The sequence below is a fragment of the Genypterus blacodes genome, unplaced genomic scaffold (assembly GCF_046128005.1).
Source record: "Genypterus blacodes isolate CSIRO-AG114 ecotype Tasmania unplaced genomic scaffold, CSIRO-AGI_Gbla_v1 ptg000007l_1, whole genome shotgun sequence".
In the NCBI taxonomy this organism is placed as follows: domain Eukaryota; kingdom Metazoa; phylum Chordata; class Actinopteri; order Ophidiiformes; family Ophidiidae; genus Genypterus; species Genypterus blacodes.
The window spans coordinates 5,897,079-5,917,677 of NW_027466821.1; the positions used below are offsets into that span (position 1 = coordinate 5,897,079).

The 20,599-nt window shown below is 46.4% G+C and overlaps 1 protein-coding gene across 2 annotated transcripts in view; it reads right to left on the minus strand.

The window, feature by feature from the left end:
• Positions 1-1,552: 1,552 nt before the first annotated feature.
• The window catches only part of pawr (PRKC, apoptosis, WT1, regulator), a 37,491-nt gene continuing 18,444 nt past the window's right edge, over positions 1,553-20,599 (minus strand). For both annotated transcript variants that reach the window (XM_076153500.1, XM_076153509.1), the window contains exons 3-7: positions 11,321-11,446; positions 6,915-6,949; positions 5,513-5,651; positions 4,847-4,951; positions 1,553-2,782 (exon numbers count right to left, since the gene is read on the minus strand). In XM_076153500.1, coding sequence (XP_076009615.1) covers positions 2,696-2,782; positions 4,847-4,951; positions 5,513-5,651; positions 6,915-6,949; positions 11,321-11,446 — 492 coding nt within the window. In that variant the 3' untranslated portion in view covers positions 1,553-2,695. The remainder of the gene's footprint in view (positions 2,783-4,846; positions 4,952-5,512; positions 5,652-6,914; positions 6,950-11,320; positions 11,447-20,599) is intronic.

The window sequence follows — 20,599 nt, forward strand, 5'->3', positions numbered from 1 at the left end:
CTATTTACAGTTGCGCACAATATCAAATAGTACACAGAACAATATCTTAAAATTGGATACTGGAGGCATTTCTATACAGTAGGTGTGTTGGTGAAATAAAGAAATCCCACAATGCCTCAATTAATACGCTTTAACTAAGAGCTGATGCTCCTAATGTCATGGCAACGCTACTGTTGAAAACAAAGCTGGATACTATAAATAGGTACATTATGCCATTTGGTAAATGTCATGTGTTTGGACTGATTTCCCTCCGTTTGTGAACCCTTTGACTTTTACAGGGCTTTTCAATAAAGGGCAGCTCAACATGTGGTCCCAGGTGTGGAAGACGGGATGTGCGATGCAGCAGTTTCCACTCTGGCATGATGTGGTCTGCCTCCGCCGTAATTGAATGCCGATCGCTTCCGTGATGTTGGAGAAATCGCACAAACTTGAAAGAGAAGGCGAGAGATTGGGACAGAACAGCATGAAGGTGATAATTTCCTCCTCGATTTACATACAGGCACTGAAACGTCACCTCAGCTCGAACTTTCCCTTTTAGAATAATGTGGTGTAAGAGGCGCGTGGGCAGAGACGAGACACGTTCAGGTTGGCTTTTGAGAAAATGTGGCTGCGTAATAAGAAAAAGGCCAGAGGGGCAGGAAATTGCAAAAATATATTCTGCGCGTTCGGAGCCTAATCTCCATCTTCCATCCTCTATGGGTGAATGCTTCCTCCAGACCCAAGAAGATGGAGGAGATTGTGTCAGAGAACGGAGTGTATGAAAATGAAAACCAGCGACAATAACATACGGGTTTCTTCTAGAACATGATAAGAATCTGCCTCTCATCTCCCGCGTCTTAACCACCGCCTGCTCAGATCTAATTCACTTTGCGGGTTTCTGTTTACAGGCATTACGCACAAATAAACCGTGGCATGTGTACACCATCGCCACATATGTGTCGGTTCAGAGGACATTTTTCCCTTATTTAGAAGAACAAAAGATGGCAATGAGGCGGCTGACTGGCATGCCGGGAGGATTATATAACATCGCCTGACTCGTCGCAGTTTGACAACCCAAAGGAGGAAACACCAAATTGTGTTTGCCCTCTGTGCCATGATTCCAAATAAACCCTCCAAGTTTCCATAAAAATGCTAATAGGGATTACAGCTGAGGCCTCCTGCACTTTCTGTGAGCTATAAGAAGCTATTATCTGGAAATGTACTTGGTATTAGCCCTGATATAGCTCCTATAGAGATGCTTGGCTCACCACTCTGCCGGTATATGAGGGAATTAGTGGTTTGAACAGAGTAATAGAGGGCGAAGGGGTAGACTGAGGCTTTATGTCCCAGGATGGTGGCTGTAATGCAGTCAGGTTGTGATTGGCACGTTGAATCATCACGGCTGTGTGTGTGTGTGTGTGTGCGCGCGTGTGTGAATGTGTGTGTATGTGTGTGTCTGTATGTGTGTGTGTGTGTGAGGAAGTGATCCCCTGCTGCCGTCACATCGCATTACCGACTCAGTGGCATGGTATCATCACATCAAATTAGTCTTAATGAACACAAGCGAGTCGACTGAGAAGAGAGATAATCAAACTTTTATTAAATGTCTTAATCTTCTGTACATGCATAATGTAATGGAGAGAGGGAGAGAGAGAGAGAGAGAGAGAGAGAGAGAGAGAGAGAGAGGCGGGTTTGTGTCATTTCCTCAACTCCCTTCATGGATGTGCGTTTGTGCCAAAGTGTGATTGAGTGTGTGTGTGGAATCATCTACAGACCGTCACTAGAAACTAAACATGCTTGGAAATGTCAAAGTAAAACGTCTCTACCAGCCAAAACCTCAAATCCAGCGCTCCTTCAATTCATTTGGTTAACGCCTATACTGTTTATAAAAAAATTAATCCACAGAAAGCACCTAAACATCTACCATTATCTCAAAGACATGAATTGTAAACACTTGAATTACAGAATGTGAAGGTTTTACCCGAAAACAAGCAGGAAACTCAGATAACGCTGAAGTGGGTAAGGAGATAAAATGGGATATTAAGCCTCTGCTCGCGTCAACTTTACCATTTGCATTGACATTATTTCATGTATAATTTACTTCATCCAGGAATGTACCAGGTATTTAAATGGAAGAGGAAGAAGAGAAATCAATCAGTTGATTTATAAAGCGCCAGGCTTCATGTGTTCAATGACGATGATGATGATGAATTTGGTCTATGCGATTTAAGTCACAATCAATCACTAGTTTTACATGCACTCAACGCTACGATTACGCCTGAATACATCAATTAACATTTACATAATCTGGGTTTATTTGTTTGTTTGTTTGTTTACTTTCATTTATGCTAGGTTGTATTCCTGACTATTGGAAGAATCTATTATCTTAAAGTCAAAACAATATTGCGGGAGTTGTTGTTCATTAACCTGCTGTTATTACTCACTACCAGTCAGGAAACAGAGCAAAGCTTCAATCGCAGTATAATCAAAGATTGAACGTGCATGTAAACACAACAGCTCGACACCGCACAAGACTTTTTAGCCTCAAAATCATTTTTGAAAAGACTGTGTACATTCATGATGTTTTTTGCTTTTTAAGACTTGAAAAATGGACAATCTACCTGGGCCTATGTACAACACATTTACATTAAATACAGCGTGACAGATTCTCCCGGGGGGCACGGGTGGGGGGGGGGGGGGCGCTCCGTCTAAGTCTCTACCTCGTCAGCTGGCCCACCACCTTCAGCAGAGTCTTGTTCTCCTGCTTGAGCTGCTCGTTCTCGTCTTCGATGTCATCGAGGTCCTGCGAGGTGGCGAGACAGAAGCAGAGATGAGGTCATTGGAGGTCCATTTTCATTTTATTTCAATATTCCTTTCAAATTTCGTTTCATTTTCAGCTTTGAAGTTTTTAAGAGCGGAAATTAACATTCTGTATCATTTGTGACACTTTCCATCATTAACCTATGGTAGATATGGACTATGGACACTTTGTTGGGTTTTAAATAAAAAATAAATATAGTTGATTGTTGTTTCTACCAATTTTTAGGTATTAATTACATTTACATTTACTCATTTGGAGGATCAAAGCTACGTACATGTGAGATAAAGATACAGCACAAGCAAAATCAAGTCATTTATTTTGTAATTACATTTCAGCCCTTTGTTCAGTTTTTATATCAATTTGATTTAGTTTTAATTCAGCTTAAATAACATCGGTTGGGAGGTTTAGACGCATCAGTATTCCGCAGCATTCCTCTCATGGATGAAGGTGCTGACTGATTTGTTTTTTGAGGGTTCCTCTTAGCCAATCGCCCCCTTCTGAAGGTAAATGTCTTTAAATCAGTGAGAAAATGGTGGTGAAAGCAGCTGTAAGTGTAACTGCTTCACACCAGATGACCTGCCGACTCTTATGTACTTCTACAACCGTCTCAGACTGGTCGATGTCTTTGAGGGCCCCGGCCAGGTTGGAGTGTGAGCTTTAAAGCAGGTCTCCTCCCCAGCTGGACCGCTGCCATAGCAACAAATTGGACTTTAACAGCTTCAATTAGTCGCAAACGAGAGCACCTCATCAGCAGTCGTGATCGTGTGGCCGCTGGGAACAAGTCCGAGTGCACTCTAAATGAAGACGAACTCTAGAAGTCAAACCGAGGAGTTTGCAAGTTTGACTTTGAGGTGACGGTTTGGAATTTCACACACATACTTGTATTTGCTGCGTCTTGCGAATGTGCTCCTCCAAGTTTGACACTTGAACGCGTGAAACACGTAAACACACGTGTCGAAGAACAAGTGATCTTCACAGCCCCCCCTGCCCCCTCCATATTCATTCGCCAACCTTGTGCGTGTGTGAGATTCCGAACTCATCCTGACGATCATCACTTCAACCTTGGAAAAGTCAGAATCCTCATTTCGCTTTATCGCCAGCGGGATCTCATCTGCATTGGTGGCACGATGCATACGTGCCCACATTGGATCTGAGCTTTGGAACAACAACCCAAGCGGCTTTGTTTCCTTGCCGCATATTGAGAGAGAGATACTGCGGGGGTCACAGGTTCGGCTTTATCTCTCGCTTTCCTCCCAAATAAAGTTCTGCGGCAGTCAAGGGCTGGATCAGCCGTTATCTCCTGGCTTCTCCCTCTTTCTCTCTGGCACGTTTCCGATGGTAATCGCCCCGTCAGGCCTTCACATAAAGCCCCCTCTCCTGCATCTCGCCTGCTTCCTGCCTGTTCGGCGCTATCAGCGGCCTCCTGACCCTCGCTGTGATACTGCTCTGCTTGGTCGTACGGCGGCTATCACAATGCACGGACGTGTCCAGATAATAAGCGATGGACTATTTGGCAAAGCGGCACACACACCCCTGCATGCTGTGTGTTGTTGGCACCGTCTGATCTCTTGTTCAGATTTGGATAGCTGCCGCGGGGGGGAGAGAGCTGCGATCTGTCCTCTCTGAACATCTCAGACACAAGACACTTTCAGTTCTGCTCGCCGCTCTCTTTCTTCAGAGAATCCCTCCCAAAAAACAAGAGTTCAGATTTTTGTTTTCTCACCAGTCGAATTGACCCCGAGACCGCGGGCGCCGGCTGCGAGGAGAGTCGAGTCGAGGAGGGATTATTGTTGACAGTCTAGGGTCAAAAAGGAGACGAGGGTTCACAGAGTTCAAGTCTGCTGCTGCTGGATGTAAGTGCATCCGCGACCTCTAGACCCTGACAGCGCGAGGCGAAGACGTAACGTGACCCCCACGACCGGCTGTGAGGCCAAAACAACCTCAGACAACACCTGATCTCCCCAAGAGCTCGCGAAGGGATTCATGTTAGTTTAACAATTGCAATAATCCAGGAATGACATGGGAACGTCAGCACGGTGGACTCACTCTGTTCAGCAAGTCGATCTCTTCCTTCAGCTTCACAATCAGCTCGTCCTTGTCCTGGTGGGCCCTCAGCAGCCGGTCGTTCTCCTGATGCTCCCTGGCCAGCTCCTGCAACCACACATTTCACTGTAAAATCACACTGGAGATTCACACCTTCACCACGGTCCCTAACTGCCATGGATGGGTAGGAGACAAAAATACAGAAACAGCGGTACAAAGGAACAAACTGAGAACAAACGCTTCAAATCTAATCAATCTTCTCCCCAAAATCGAAGACTATTTGTGATGATTTTTCCAAAACAAAAATGAAGAAGCTGCGGTCGCCTTTTGTGTTGGCACTGTGAGAATTCCACACACACACTTTCACTTTGTTTCCACAGCAGATAGCATGAAACAGTTTCCATAGAAACCCAATCGAGCAGGTAAGAATGCAGTTTGCACATGAATGACGCTGTATTAATGACTTTTGGCAGATTAACTGCTGCTTTGACGCCTCTATGAAACAAATAACACAAGATAACGGCATGAAATGTGAGAGATTTGACCCAGAGAAAGGTCAACAAGGTCATTGATGTCTCCTGAACCTCTCCCAGATTTTCTGAGGTGTTGTGATTATTGTCTTTCCTCTGATTTCCACCCAAATTCCATACAAATAAATGTCATCAATACCTTTTCCAGCTCCTCCAACCTTTTCTCCAGCGTTCCAGGTGCCGCAGCGCCACCGTCTCTGCATTGACGGGCGTGTCTTTGTCTGCTGCTACCGCCTCCGCCACCGCACACTTCCTCTTCAGATCCCGGCCCTGCAGAGCTGAACAACACACACACACACACACACTTATGTGACACTTTGTAAGACTGAAATGAGCGCGCAGCTGTTTGAAAATCGGCGAAAAGGTTTGAAGTTATGAATCACACCGTCTTTGTTTTGGCCCCTTTCAGCATCTCTTTGCTTTTATTCCATTAATGCACAACCTGTGAAAGGAGGTTAGCAAGATGGTGCAAAAAGGATTTTGATTAAGAAACAATTTTACATGTTAAACCTTCAAAACCCTCAGTAGCGCCATGAGTATAATATCATATTATATATTGTTTGAAAGGAGCTGGGACAGAGCAACATTAAGCTGCTCTGCTGCTTACTGCTCCACACTTGGAGACGGAATACCGGAACAGCTGGGAGATAAGGTAAGAGAATATTCATGTGCCGTTTATTTTCTTACTGACCTTTTTAGTGAAAACATTGAATTGGAAAATTGGAAAGAGTCGCCTTTGATGGCAGCGAACACACACCCACACACACACACACACACACATCCCCTTGACATGCCGTTCCCCAAAAAACGCCACATCAAATCATAGACGCGGTGTGTGTAATGCCAGTCTACATCATGTTGAGTCATTTTGAGAAATATCTGTCGCATTCAAACACTCGACCCAAACACACACACACACACACACACATACACACACACACACACACACACACACACGCTCAGCATGTGTTGAAGTCCAGCTTACACATCCGCGGCCTCAATACTAAACCTCACACTGTGGCCCATTAGCGACCTGCTGTGCCGGTCTGAGGAGAGGCCGGCTCAGCCAATCATCTCGTCCCAGGAGCCTCAGCGGGTGAGGAGGAGGAGGAGGATGAGGAGGAAGAGCGTGGAGAGGAAGAGGAGCCAGAAAAAAGAGCCCCAAAAAGAAACACTTTTCTATCGTCCCTAAACATTGAAGACAAGCGAAGAGGAAATCCTCCACTCGCAAACTTTCCGATTCACTTTCTGGTCTGGCGTCGGTGTTGGTGGCGCTCTGAGGTGAAACGGACACATCAGACTCAAACCATCTGGACTCTGCGCTCTACCTGTCAGCCACTGCGGCGAAGTCTGAGGTCCAGATGGCGTTCTGTCAACTAGCGCTCAAACACACACACATCACTCCTCTCCAGCCAAGGAAGTGCGGAAAATCCTTCACAATCGAGAGCGGGAGAAGGGGAAGGTCCTTGTTCTCTCATCCCAGGCCTCTGTTCCTTCACTTAACTCCTCATTAAAACACAGGAAAATAAACAGAGACTCACCTTTTGTGGTGGCCGCCGTCGGATCTTGGGGTCTCCTAGAAAAACAAATGAAAACCACACATGAGCAAAGGAGAGAGAGAGAGAGAGAGAGCAGCATTTATCTGCCCTAGGTTGTGTTTGTTTGCTCATCAGCAGCCTTCACAGAGAGGCCTTGAGGTTTGTGACGGGCAGCTGTTGATCTGTCGTATAGATGATCCTTGTGACGTTTAATAGTTCAGCCGGAGCCTCGAGCTGCAATCATGTTTCGCAATGTTTATCATCTTTTTCCACGGCGATATCACGTACAATCTAAATATCGCTCAGGTCTGCAGCAAAAACATCTTCGGGTTAAAATGGTATTTGGCTGTGAGATGATGAGATGAACGCGAGTCTCTCTCTCTCTCTCTCTCTCTCTCTCTCTCTCTCTCACCTAAACTCCTGTGCAGTGAAGGGTTACAGCTTTGATAGAGGAGACGGATCATCCGTTACCCGTTACCGAGTGTGGACAGATTCACAAAGATGGAAGACGTAGCAGGGGACCTGCACCGAATAAAACCTCGGAATCGGACCTGGAACCAGCCGAACCCCGATTAAGTAGACTTTGGTGATTAATGACCTACATTAGATCTCCAAGAAATAAGTAATAAAAGTAAAATATAGTGTATATTAGCCTGCGATTGCCTAAGTTACTGTCACACATCCATGTTTTGTCCGAAGGAATCCAGGTGGAGTGAAGTTTGTGGTGAAGCTTTTATGGGAAACTGTCACAGGGTAGAAACCTGAAACACACTGTGGGATCCAAATTGTAAAAAAAAAGGGAAGAAAAGTACTAAAACGTGTTCTGGCCCATTAATTTCCCACAGCACTTTTATTTCCTTTCAATTATTTATTTATACCTACACTGAATTTTTACGGGGTTTTAATAGATTTTTATCGACCAATAAACTGGCTCCGTGTGTCAACACATATACGTTACGGTTTAGTCTGTAACAGTGTATGTGCCAGTCCAGGTTGTCCAGCTGACATGACACGGGTCAGAGCAGAGAATTGATCGAGCCAGAGCAACAGCAAGGATAGCGGAGGGGAACAATAGTGAGGAGGGGTTCATTGGAGGTAGTGTGACAGCTCTGGCCCTCGCTCTCACGCATGCACGGCGCCATACGTGCAGACGGAGCAAAAACAGCAAGGCCCAGATTGCTGTACGGCACCAAGCAAATAGTGCTGATTTCCCCTGGTTGGCTCGCATTTATGAGAATGAGAGTTTAGGAGCTGATCGGACCGATAAGGGATTGATTTGAGGCGTTTGGCTCTTGGTGGCGCGCCAACCAGAGGAAATGATGCGTGAAAACCTTGCATCACATCAGAGCAGAATCTATAGAATCTAAAACCTCTAAGACAATTTCCTTGTCTTATATTCCACATTTTGACGCTACATTTATTTCTACAATTTACTTTTAAGGCAAAATGCAATGCAGCAAGGGAATACTCTACGCTTACGTCTCTCTCCCAGCATGCATCCCCTCTTCAACCTCCAAGCTTATTTGGCAGAGGAAGGAAACTCAACGTTAACATATAAGGAAAAAAAGACGAAAGCTTGCAGAAGATGTAAGGAGGCTTTCAAAAGACCTCTGGAACTGATCAGTAACAGGCCGATCCTCTGCAGATTCGTCCGTTTGCAGGCTGGAATATGAATAATCAAATCACAGCATGTTTACCGAGAGCATCCCAGGCTCCGTTTAGAGCTCCTTCTGTCTGGGATATGAATCTGCGAGACAAGGTCAGCTCAAGTCACGTACCAGCACTTCACTGCACACAACACGCGCCCGTGCTACTTTATTTATCATGCTTGAGCTGCCCTGACAGCTCCCATGAGCCCCTGCTGCACACCTGAAAGCTCCTAAGAATTTCACGGGACCAATATTCACTAAAACACTGGCCGCCATCGCTGACCTCCGGCCGATTGCCACTCAAGATACAGAGGCGTTTACTCTCAAACATCGCATTCAGATTTCTTTAAATAACACTGACAGCCTTTTACGATCTCGTCAGGTTTTTGACAGGCTGTTAAATTTTCATAAATCTCTAAAGTGGAGGCCTGGCGAAAGGTTTTAGCATTCCAGCCAGCGACCGTGGATATAAAATCGCTATTTTACTGGAGGCATTCACTCGATTCCAGTCAGATATGCTGTTCAAATAAGCATGCAAGACTGGCGTTTAAGGGCCAGGGAGAGAGATAAGGCAAAGAGTAGAGGCTGTACAACAACGTCCTAATACCCTGGTGCCTTATCTTAAAAATTGCCTCATCAGTAGTATCATCTAATGAAATCGAGGCTTGAAGTGGCACAAAGCAAACTGGTCTTTCTTGGATATTAGGGAAAACACAGAAACAAAGAATTAAAGACTTCCCTGCAGACTTTTGTAAGTTTTCTAGTATCAGTATCAGTTTTTGCTGGGACTCATATGTATGTTGGCTTACATAACCTTAATCATAAACATCTTGAATCAACAGAGGTGAGAATGTGATGAAAGGATGCTTTAGACAACAAGATGGAAACCAGTTTACAGCACTTAGTGGACATTTCTCTGCTGTTCAGGTGGAGAAGCTCGGAACAATCTACGCTTCTGGCAATTTAAAACACAACCAAGACTCAATAAGAAGTGATGGATGGAGACGGGTTCTGTGGACAGAAAGACAGGGGCCTGGACGTCTCCGCTCTGGACTTTTGGCGCCGCATTAAAGCAGATGATCCCAAGGAATGTTCCATACCGCTCCTGCCGGCCGGATCGCTAAGACAGGTCCTCCTTGTCAGACCTGCATACCAAAGGGAAGTAAGGCCCGATAACCAGGACCACATGCTTACAGAGCAGAGGTGTGTGTGTGTGTGTGTGTGTGTTTGGTGTGTGTGTGTGTGTGTGTGTGTGTGTGTGTGTGTGTGTGTGTGTGTGTGTGTGTGTGGTCTGTGGTGTGATCATGTGATGCGTCAACCGTTGTACGTTCTGTATCTTGGTCGATTAGGAAGTTTTGTCACATCTGATGAAAGGATCCTTAATGGAGCTTCCATTTTGAAACACTGTTATGGTTGGGAAACGTTTTGAGGCCCGTGGAGACGGTTCAGATCTTCTCTGAACAGAAGTTAGTCTGCAGTTAGTCTGTTTAAAAACTCTCCCCTGGTCCAGATAGCTTGGTAGCCGGTGAGCTGCCTGGCCCGCTCGCTCTCGCCGCGGCTGTATATCAAAACCGGCCCAATGTGGCGATTGTTTGTCTCCCCGATAAATGGGGCCCTGCGAGAGCCTGCACATTTTTGGGATGCTCCGTTGTTACAGATGTCTGTAATAAATCCCCGTCAATATCCATCTCTCCTGCTCCCTTTTCTCCCTCCCCGCTCGCCTCCTGGTGAGCGATGGTCCGCATGTGGCCGGCACACGACTCCGAGCCGAGCGTCAATTTTGACGTATGTGGCAATGAAACGTCCAACGGTTTTGTTTCTACCGAGCCACATCCCCTCCCCATTAGAGCTCACGTCAAGACGGTAAGAATAGATACAGCAGGCATAAACGGAACTCTACCACTATGAGATGAAAGGCTGTGGGACTGATGGATGCAAGACGAGGCGACAAAAAAGGATCTGACTCGATTTTTTTTTTTTTGTTCACACACAGTATTTCATGTAAATAGAGGAAGTTGTGGCCCTTCTTATATTTTTCCGGTCGTTTCTCTGCAGGTGCTGCCATTCTTCCTGTTCGGGTGACATTTGTGTACCTATTTCACACGCAAGACCTCACTCGGTGTAAACAACCAAACAAAAAGCACCTCAGAGCTCAATTTGCCCACTTGATTTTGTGTTTTATACTTTCAGGCAGTAATTTTCACGTCAGTCAGATACAGAAAGACGCTCAAAGAACGAGGTTTTGGTGGTTGTTACACAGCTGGATGCCTTTCTGATTCTTATTGGAAGTACAGAAGCTGTGCTCCTAAATAGAAATGATTGTCGCCGTCAGAAGCGAAAGACTTGGAGTGTGCAGGTTTCCGATTTGGCTTGTTTTGCATTCATTCGTTGACGTGACGTGACACCGCCTGGACGCTTCACAGCGAGGCCAGTTTTTATTAAGTGAGCATGCGATTAAACGCCTTGTGTATAAACCAATAGTCTCTACTTCAGATGGTAGCGAGTCACTCTGCTAAAGCACTTTGGGACAGAGGAGAAACTTCTGGATGAGGCTGTGAGAAATGGCTGTAACTTTGCAATGAAAGGTCAGATTTGCATGAGAAAATGACTAAAAGCAAGAAAGCTGCACACACCTTCCACATAAAGAGCTCTGATGCTCTGCATCCCTGAGCAACAGTGCCTCTGTTAGGCAGAAGAGGTGAAAGGAAAGCAGGACGAAGACAGACGTGAGCAGAGCGCCAACGCTGTGTCCCTCCTTACCATTAAGTGGCCTGTGGCAGGGTCGGCGGCCATGGCCTCGTTCTGGAAAGTGTTGGCCTGAACCAGCTCCTCCTCCTCCCTCCGCTCCTTCTCTCCTCCGTCATCATCGTCCAGCTCGTCCAGACTCTGTGAGTGGAAGAAGAAGTAAGAGGGAAACGGAGGGGGAAGAAAATCATTAGATCAGCGTCGGATAGAGAGACAGGACGACAGGAGAGGTCATTCTCACCAGAACAGCAACCGTGACCTCTGGCTCTGGGTCTCCTCTTAACTCTCTTAAGACATGATCACATTCACTTCCAGGAATCCCAGAGGAGCTGTGAACACTAACAACTCCCATAAACCTCATCAGGCAACAGGAAGACGACCTTCGCCAGGGCCTTTCACCTCCTGGGGACGGTCAGCAGGGGTTTGGGACAGGGAGGAATGTCCCTGTCCCAAACAAAAACCCAAAGCAAACATCCCTTTGTGACGGAGGAGTGTGGGCTTCACTTCTCGCTCCAACATTCCCACATTGCCCGGGAACGCGTCCAACTTCGCTCCTCGTAATCTGGATTCTTAAATGTATTGCAAGCGGAGCCATGGGAGTAACCGGGGGTTTCGCCTGTCAGTGAGGTGAAGATGCATTGCACAAACGGAGCGCGACACTCCGACGTTTGATGATTGTGACGAGAGACAGCGGCCGGGGCAACGCTCCCAGGAGGGCACAAAGCAACCGGCCTTTCCTGTTTGGCGCTGCGGCGGGGCAAACAAAAGGCGCTGGCTCGATGGGCCCTTCAGCGGTAAAAATAGCCTTACAAGGTTAACAAGGAATGCAGCTGTTGCGAGGCCATTTCCTGCCAAACGGTTTATCAGTCGTCCTTGGGGAAAAGGCTCACTCCTTTCTTTTTGGACTCATTCTTCCCAGTTTAAATGCTACAACTCTCGTCTACTTCCCAGAAGTAACCAAGCGCTCAGAAAACCTCTTCAGAAAATAACTATTACGTTTTAGAAGCTTCGTCTTCTAAATAAAGTTTTTGCCTGCTAATTAAGATTGACTAAACAATCTTTATCTTCAGTTTAGTTGAACAAGAAATGTGCGTATTTTCCCTCTTGGGATTAACATAGCATAAGACAACAGGCGTTGCTTGCTGTGCCATTACATGCCAGTAGGGGGTGCAAAATGGTCACGAGTCGCCCGTTTCCAGTGTCATGTCACCCAGGTGGACGCAATTTACAGCTGTGAGCTTAACCGGGAACCCTTACAGACAGAAGACTGAGACATTACGTGGAAAATAAATGGTAGGAATTATGGGGTATATCATGCAAAATTAAACAGAAGTCGGCCTGTGTCAACACGTAGTGAAGTGTGCAGTGACTAACCGCTCTGCTATGCACAAACCGCCTCAAATCTGGAATTGGGGGATCTGAAAGTTTATTTTGGATGCAGATGCAGCAGATTTTGGACTGTAGTAGTTTGAAGCTGCTGTTCATTTCCCCTCTTCCAAATAAAGGGACGGGGGTTCGACGTGCAGCCATATAAGGGGTGTTTTTGGTGCTGATGTCATCAAAATGTGTCTGCAGATTTCTCCGGGGGCCATTTCTTACCTCGGACGGTAGAAGTAAACAGAGGGAAGGGGGCGGATGACTGAGCCGTGTTTTGACTGTGTCTCCTTTTGAAATGATTAACTCTGAACACACACTCATGTCAGATGCAGAGCGGCATTGTTACACAGAGCCCCCGGAGGTCTGATGGTGGTTATGTAACTCTTTTGCAGACAGAAAAATGAGATCTGCAAATTAAAGCAGGACGTTTTCAATTTGGTGTCTTTTTGTATTTACTCAGGACGGTCGTTTTGACGTTGCAATCTGTTCTTCATGAGCGTTCTTGCCACAGTTATGGGACACAAACCCGACTTGGAGACAATGGTGGACAAAGACTCATAGTGACGTGCTTTTGAGACTGTTTGATTTGAGAACACTGTTTAAATTGTTTACTTACTTACTAATTCAGTACTTACAAGGCCTGATGTTAGTTATGCATTTTTTCTAAATGTCTCATTGGACGTCCTCTGGTTCAGGCTCTTTGCAAAACCACATCCCTGAAAAGAGAGCTGCCACATCTGGCTTTGTTTTGCCAGATATGGTCAATTTAAACTCTCTGCAGTCTCCATCTTCATCTTGTTTTGGGCAGTCGTGATGGAATGGAAGCACTTTTTCTACTTCATTAGGACTTTGGGATCAACTAACATTTGACCAAAGACTTGCAGCATTACGTGATTATTGATCCTGGATTTACTCCCAGTGAGCCAGAACTGAAATCTGTGAGCCGCATCTAAAGAATCAGGCAGTGTATAAGGTTGATGCATGTAAACTGGACAGTTTCCTGTGATTGTGAGCCAAAGAGCTAAATCACCAGTGTGAGCTAAGAAGAAGCAGCAAGGGTGCCAGAATTCTCTCCGCTTCCTGTTTACAATAGTAAGACCCCACAAGACAGTTTACTTCTCCATAAAATAAGTATCCCGGTCCGCTCACGTCCGCCACCACGCACGACTGGAAGCAAAGAAGCTCCATCTGCAGAAGACGTCACACTCCATTGGAATTTCTGTTGTGGTTGGAAACTAGGGAGGAAAATGATCAACCATCTATCACTGGAAAGCGCCGGCCCTGACGACGGGAATTCCAATGATTTTGATTGCAGCCCGCACAACAGCACTCTCCCACTGGTATTTCCGAGTGTTTCTAATTTTGTCCATATTGCACGGCTGCAACATAAAACAATGCAAACACATCCAGTGTTAAACATATCTGATGTTATGGGTGGCAAAGTCATGTTGAGTGGCACACACAGTGACGTTATGTTGTTGTATTTTATGTTATGACGTTATTTTTCTGTTGTGACGTGTGTGCCTGCGTGCACTATTTATACTGCGTGCATGCGCAAATAAACGCTCTTAAGTTCCCAGACGGTGTCGGTCTGTATTTGTTCTCCCGTGAATATTAACCACAAGAGGGTGTGAGCTAACCGCTTTGTTGACTGCTATAACGATAGACTGCTGCGAAGATGTCTAACGCTACATCCAGGAACGACAGCAATTAACCTCTAGCAACCCAAACCTTCATTATTCTGAGTCATTTCTGATTCATACTGAAAAGGTGCTTCACTAATTAAGCAGCAGCATATTTTTGGAGCTGCAGATCCCTCATCAAGTTGATTAGAAATGAACAAAATGCATTTTTTTTCACCAGTGTAAACAACATTATGTATTCTACAGTCATCACCAAACAATGTATAAGCAGCAGTTACTGACTCCGAGTGTGTATTTACCCTTCATCTTCAAGATCTTGGTGAAGACACTCACACACTCTTGATGTCCTGTCTCCCTGCCAGCATCCATCCCCTTAGTCCTTAGATTTATCTCTAAGCAAGCGGAGGGGACGTACGCCAGAGGCCGCACTCCAACAAGACTGCGAGCTTAACGACTTGTGCGTATTAATTACCTGTCGCTCGCCCCCAGCAAGCGACTTCATTACCATGATCTACAAGGGAGGATGGGGATTGGCAGGAAAGGACTTTGCGCCGGTGCCCGCTGTCTTTTAATCAGAAGCAGTGAGAGACGACAGACTGCCAAGGTCAGAGTTAGAACCAACGACAAGCTGGACAGAAGAGTCGCTGGAGCTGCTGCAGGTGTGATTGGACCTTCATTGATCTTCACACACACACACACACACACACACACACACACACACACACACACACACACACACAAAGCTGGCATTCATCCCATAAGAGCTGGTACATTTAAGAGAGGAGATAGTGTGGAATCATAATAACACACTGGTGGGTTCATGCAGTCTACAGAATGTGCAAACGAGCGATTGTTCACCGACATCTTCATCTGTCAGCTTCTTTTAGAGGTTTTTCTGCCCCTAGTGGTTAAATCTACAACTTTTCCTCCAAAGCGTAGAGTTCAAGATGCATTGCAGCTGCCAATCTGTGTCTGGTTTCAATCACATCCTGCCCTTTCCCGTTTGAGTGAGTGAGTATCTAAAATTGCACAACATGGGTTTTCTGTGGGACAGGGTTGCTCGGGGACAGAGTCAAACTGCGTACAAGACATTCTCATGAATCAAAAAGCTTGTATTGGCCACAAAAGCTCCGTTATTCAAAAATCTGTGTTTATCAAGTGAAGTCTGTGCTCATTTTGGCTTTGAACTCCCGTGTCCAAGCTTGACCTTCATCTTCATTCCGAGTGCGACTGGAATATTTTAAAAATCGATGTGCGGCAAAAAAAAGAGAGAGGACTCGTCCAAACCACAGCGTGAGTTTGGCTTTACACAGGGGGGCCAGAGCAAAAAATGGATTTCAACTAAAGCGTCAGGGGTCCAAAGGGATTGCTGATGCCCATGGAGACAGATGCATCGCTTTTTGCTCTGTGTGTGTCTTTGTGTGTCTGTGTGTGTCTGAGGCCTGAGGGCTGCTCGGTCACCCTCTGGATGAGCTTTGATGCCTCTGTGGGAAACGTCCCCCCCTGGCACATCTCTAGTTTGCCAGAGTCACTTTTGTTGTGTAACCTCCACAGCAGGTTGGGAACCCATCAGAAGTTTTGAGTGAACTTTCAAAGCATCTGGCGAGTGTGTGTGAGAGTATGTGTGTCTGTGTTTGTGTGTGCAGGGTTGGAGCAGAGGCGTTTGTAGCTTTCTTTTTTTTTCTCTGCGTATAAATGGGGACGTTTACGTTCCAACGCCGCAGACCTCAACAGGAAACCACACAGCCCCTACTCGGCCCTCTGCTCGCCCATGTGGGATTCAAGAGAGAAGTAGGAACAACACAGAGATGAACCTGGAATACGGAGTAAAAACAAAAACAAGGAAAACCATCAGTCATTGCTGCATTGACTCTAGGACTGCGAGAACTCAGCTCCTCAACGCAGATTACAGCTCCGTGCACACATGTGTACCTGAACGGAATGTTTCCCTTTCACACTCGAAGCCAAGATCAAACAAGGCAAAATAAATGCACGCAGGTCTTTGTAGAAGCAGAAGGAGGAGGTGGAGGCAGGATGTGATGCAGGACATTTGCCGTTATTTGGTCATAATCATTAATAACTTGAATCTCTGCGCGTTCCTGTTACGGATTCCAGACATTTCTTCGAATGCCGTTCTGGAAATCGCGACAACCTGGGAAGTTCTCAGCCCCGTTCTGTTCTGGCTGGAGTGTCTCCAGGTTCATGCAGGCGTTTTCCTGACTGCAGGGCACGTTTGAACGAGGCTTAAGAGGTAAGCAGCAGACCTTACATAACCCTTCCTCTGTGCTTTTCAGCAGGCTTAGTACATCTCAAGCTGTGCCTCTGACCTTTTACAGACATGTGGTCCTGACCTGCTCCGCATGTACTCAACAAGTTTCACACGCAAACTTGAACACTCTGGGAATAAGAGTTTACAGAGCGTATTTTTATTTTCAATTCATGCCCGTCAACACCGGGGGCGCATGGCTGCATAGCAACACTGAATCGTCGTGTCAATCTGAAAAACGGCGGCAGTTTTCCTGTCAAACATGGCAGCAAGCATTATCGATTCAAAACCAGGATGGAACTTCAAGTGCTTCAAGTAGCGCCGCAAGTAAGATTAGAGTCTTGAATAAACAAACTCTCCAGCTGAGAGAGAAGGTGCGATAACGTGACAGGCGAGGCGGGAAAACACAGCGAATGCGATGTAATTAACTGACAAGCTTTAAAGCATTCCTGCTAAATGTTTTGCTGTTTGTGATTTGTGACAAATTAGTTCGACATAAAAGCAGTGAGAGAAAAACGACTAATTAGATGCAGATTTCAGGTCAATTAAAATTCACAGACGGAAATAAAGACCTGTCCTGGAATGACTCGTTGCTTTTCCCTCTGCTTCCTCCGCTTCCTCCAGGTGTAAACACTCTCTCATCGCAGGAAATGGAGTCTGACTGAAGCGACCCCCCGGGCAGGAGGCTCTTCTTTATCTTCTCCGTGTATATTTGCTCACGCCCGCTCCTCATAAACACAGCTGACAGGCTGGCAAAGGACGCGCACGCCGCTCGCACTTACAGGCCGCTGTGTGTTCTCTGAAGCGCTGCACTTTACTCTGAGCCCTCAGGCGTCAACAAACACACACAGGGTCGCGACTGGATCCTGATCTTTGATGCTTGTAATCATATTGATCGCAGGTTGCAACCCTGCAGATTGAGTTCAGGTGGTGTTGGGTCTGTTGTTTAAGATTCTGGATCATAGATTTCATGTACACACTTAATGCAATAATGAGAGAATTGAACCCGGCACCTTCAGGAACGGATTCACCTTCACATGAACAAAACACTGATTAAGGCAAAAATGTAAACGGACAAAAATTATTTATATGTTGCAGTTTTTGATGTGTCTAAAATATAATGTAGGAAAAATATGAACCTAAACATTGCGTCATTATTTCCTCATCTGAACAGAACTCTTAATTCAATTACCAAAAATCGATTTAAATCAAACATAACTAAGTCTATACAACATCATCAAGTCCAAACATCTTCATTTAAATAAAGCAAATAGTATGAGGGGTTAAAGTCAATCACAGTCGGTTTCCCTTTTCATTTGCCGGCATGAGCGTGGTTACAGACGACGAATGTAAACAGAGTCAAAGTGGTATTTTTACCCTCCGGTCTGAAGTGTTAACAGAATTCAGCTGTTCTCTTAGTGTACATGAAGGGGTTGCGTAATGGCAGAAACAGCCAAGTAGTTCCATTCAGGAAACGTGTTTACATGCCTGAGTAAATTAATTTATGAGTAAATCTACTCAGATTTGAAAGACAGGGCGTTGTGGCGTATACATGGCACCGTGATCTGTTATTGCCTTAATCGCAGTGTAATCTTTGCATGTAAACGTACTGACTCATCCTCTTAAAACACGACATTGAGTAATAACAGCTCTCTCCCCGTTATTACGAGTACTTTGTGCTGTCTGGAGCAGCCGTGGTGAGATGAGTTTAACATCTGCGACCCAGACACAGACGAGTGTGGCCTTAACTCAAACCAGAGTTGGCAACGGCGGCAGGCAGGCAGGCAGGCAGGCAGGCAGGCAGGCAGGCAGGCAGGCAGGCAGGCCGGCGGCGATGGCTGCTAGAGCGCTCAGACCGCCGGCGTCTCCTGGGTCCTGCCTCTATCGTAATGAATTCTGTTCCTGCAAAGCAGCGGTAATAACGGGGTGCTTGCTGCGCACCGTACGGAGGCAGCAGGGGAGGGAAGTAGCCCAGTGTTTTGTCTAACCCCCTTAATCTTGTTTTGGCCCCGGCGCTAGCATGCACACTTCCTCTTCCTCCTTCCTAATGTTCCTAAACAGCGGCCCCGACCTCCACACACAAAAGGTCCCAGCAAACTGAAGCACAATGCGGGCCTGGCAATTGACGCTGCGATGGGACAGAACCACCAGCCTGTTGCTTTCCATCTCTCAGCCCAGCGTCCAAACGCAGGCACTCGGAAAAAGGGATGTGATGAAGTGATGAAGAGCCCGAAGACAAGCCAGAGCGGCAGGAACAGCACGCTGCTCTCTCGTTCATCATCATTTCACCTCCTTTCTCTTTTCTGATGTTTGTCGTTTAAATCGAGTACGAACACACACAAAGGAGCACAAAGACAAATTGGTGGCGGTTTCACAATGGTTGAAAAAAGGCCAATGAGATCAGAACAGGCCAGGGCCGACACGCAGGACATCCTGTACCTTAATCAGAGTTAATAACGGCTTATCTCCTCAACAGTTTATCAGCACACCGCAATGTGACCCCTGACCTCCAGCTGCCTCCTTTTCCGCACGAACTTCCAACAAGGAATGTCTGGTATCTCAAGTACACTTAATCTGCTCCTCTGTCTGGCTCGTTGCACTGAGCCGAATTGGTTTGTTTGACATCTGCTATCCCAGAACATTCTCCTATTCTACCTCCAACGCTCCTGCAGTGAACCTGTCCGCACTGGCAGCGTGACAAGCTGGACGCCCTGTTATTGTGCCGCTCGACCTTGACTCGCTGCGAACGCTTGAAGGGAAGAGATGTCTCGGGGCATTGTGGAGCTCCGTCACAGGAAGGAGGACAAATCTGTGCTGGCCCTCTTTGGGGTTGGGTTTATCTAACGAGAACAAGCCACTGGCAGTTAGAGCCAAGCGCCGCTCCGTCCTCGCTGCTCGGCCATGGTGTGTTTTGGCTGCAGAAGCCGGGTTTTCTTGGCCGGGCGCTCGCTTTTATTCAGAGCTCCGACAACTCTGGGACTATTCGTGTTTCGCGGACCTATCAAGCGGACCACAGACATGCCGGGCCGAAGCGTAGCCAGGGCCACGGCATCCAGGAAGCTATGAAAGAGGCAGCAGCAGCAGCAACCGCAGCGCAAATGGCTTTCTCACATTGTCAGGGCGCTCAATGCTCTGAATCCATGTAACTAAGTACGTAACCTGGTACTTAACTTAATCTCATTTAAAAGCAGAATATTTTATCCAAGTTAGGACTATCCAATAAATTACCAATTAAAATGACTGCATCAGCCCATATCAGCTTAATCACATTTTCTGCCTCTAATCGCAGTCAGGACAAATACTTTCCAGTACTGAGAGCATGTGAGCGAACTAACTAATGCATTCACATCATCATTGCGGGTTCGTTCTCCACGCTCCATGGATCACACACCAACAAGGACAACCGGGATGAACTAAACAGTTGACGGCGGATCAAAACTGGCCATCTGGGGAACGCTGGGCGGCCGTTCCCCTTAAGCCCAGATGTTAAATGTGATGACTCATGCCCCCCTTGTCCCCTCCCTTCCTGCACGAGTGTCTGCTGGGCAGCTGGGGAGCAGTTGCAGCCTGAGGGCACCTGATGGCAGTGCTTAATCACCCTCTTTGCCAACCTGCACCTGAACAACACACCTGGCAATAAAAAGGTTTGCACGTCTGACATCGGGTGACACTGAATGTCCTGATCTCCATGTTTGGTTCGGTTAATGTTCCTCTCATTTCCAGGTTTCTAGTAATGAGGAAGAATTGTGCATGCAGGGAACGTCTGCCACCAATTTTGTAGCACATTTCCAGGTAAAACATTCCAATAAAGGTTAATGCAGCTTCAGAAGGGAATGTTGTGTCTTTCAAAACACATGCCGGGCAAATTACGCATTCAATCAAATTCCTCACAAAAACATTGCGGTCGGAAACAAGATGCCTGTGTTCCCGGGCGCCGTAGGTGCTCCGAGCCTTTGTCCAATCATTACAAGAGAGAACGGTTTTGGAAAGCAATGATTGCCTCCAAAG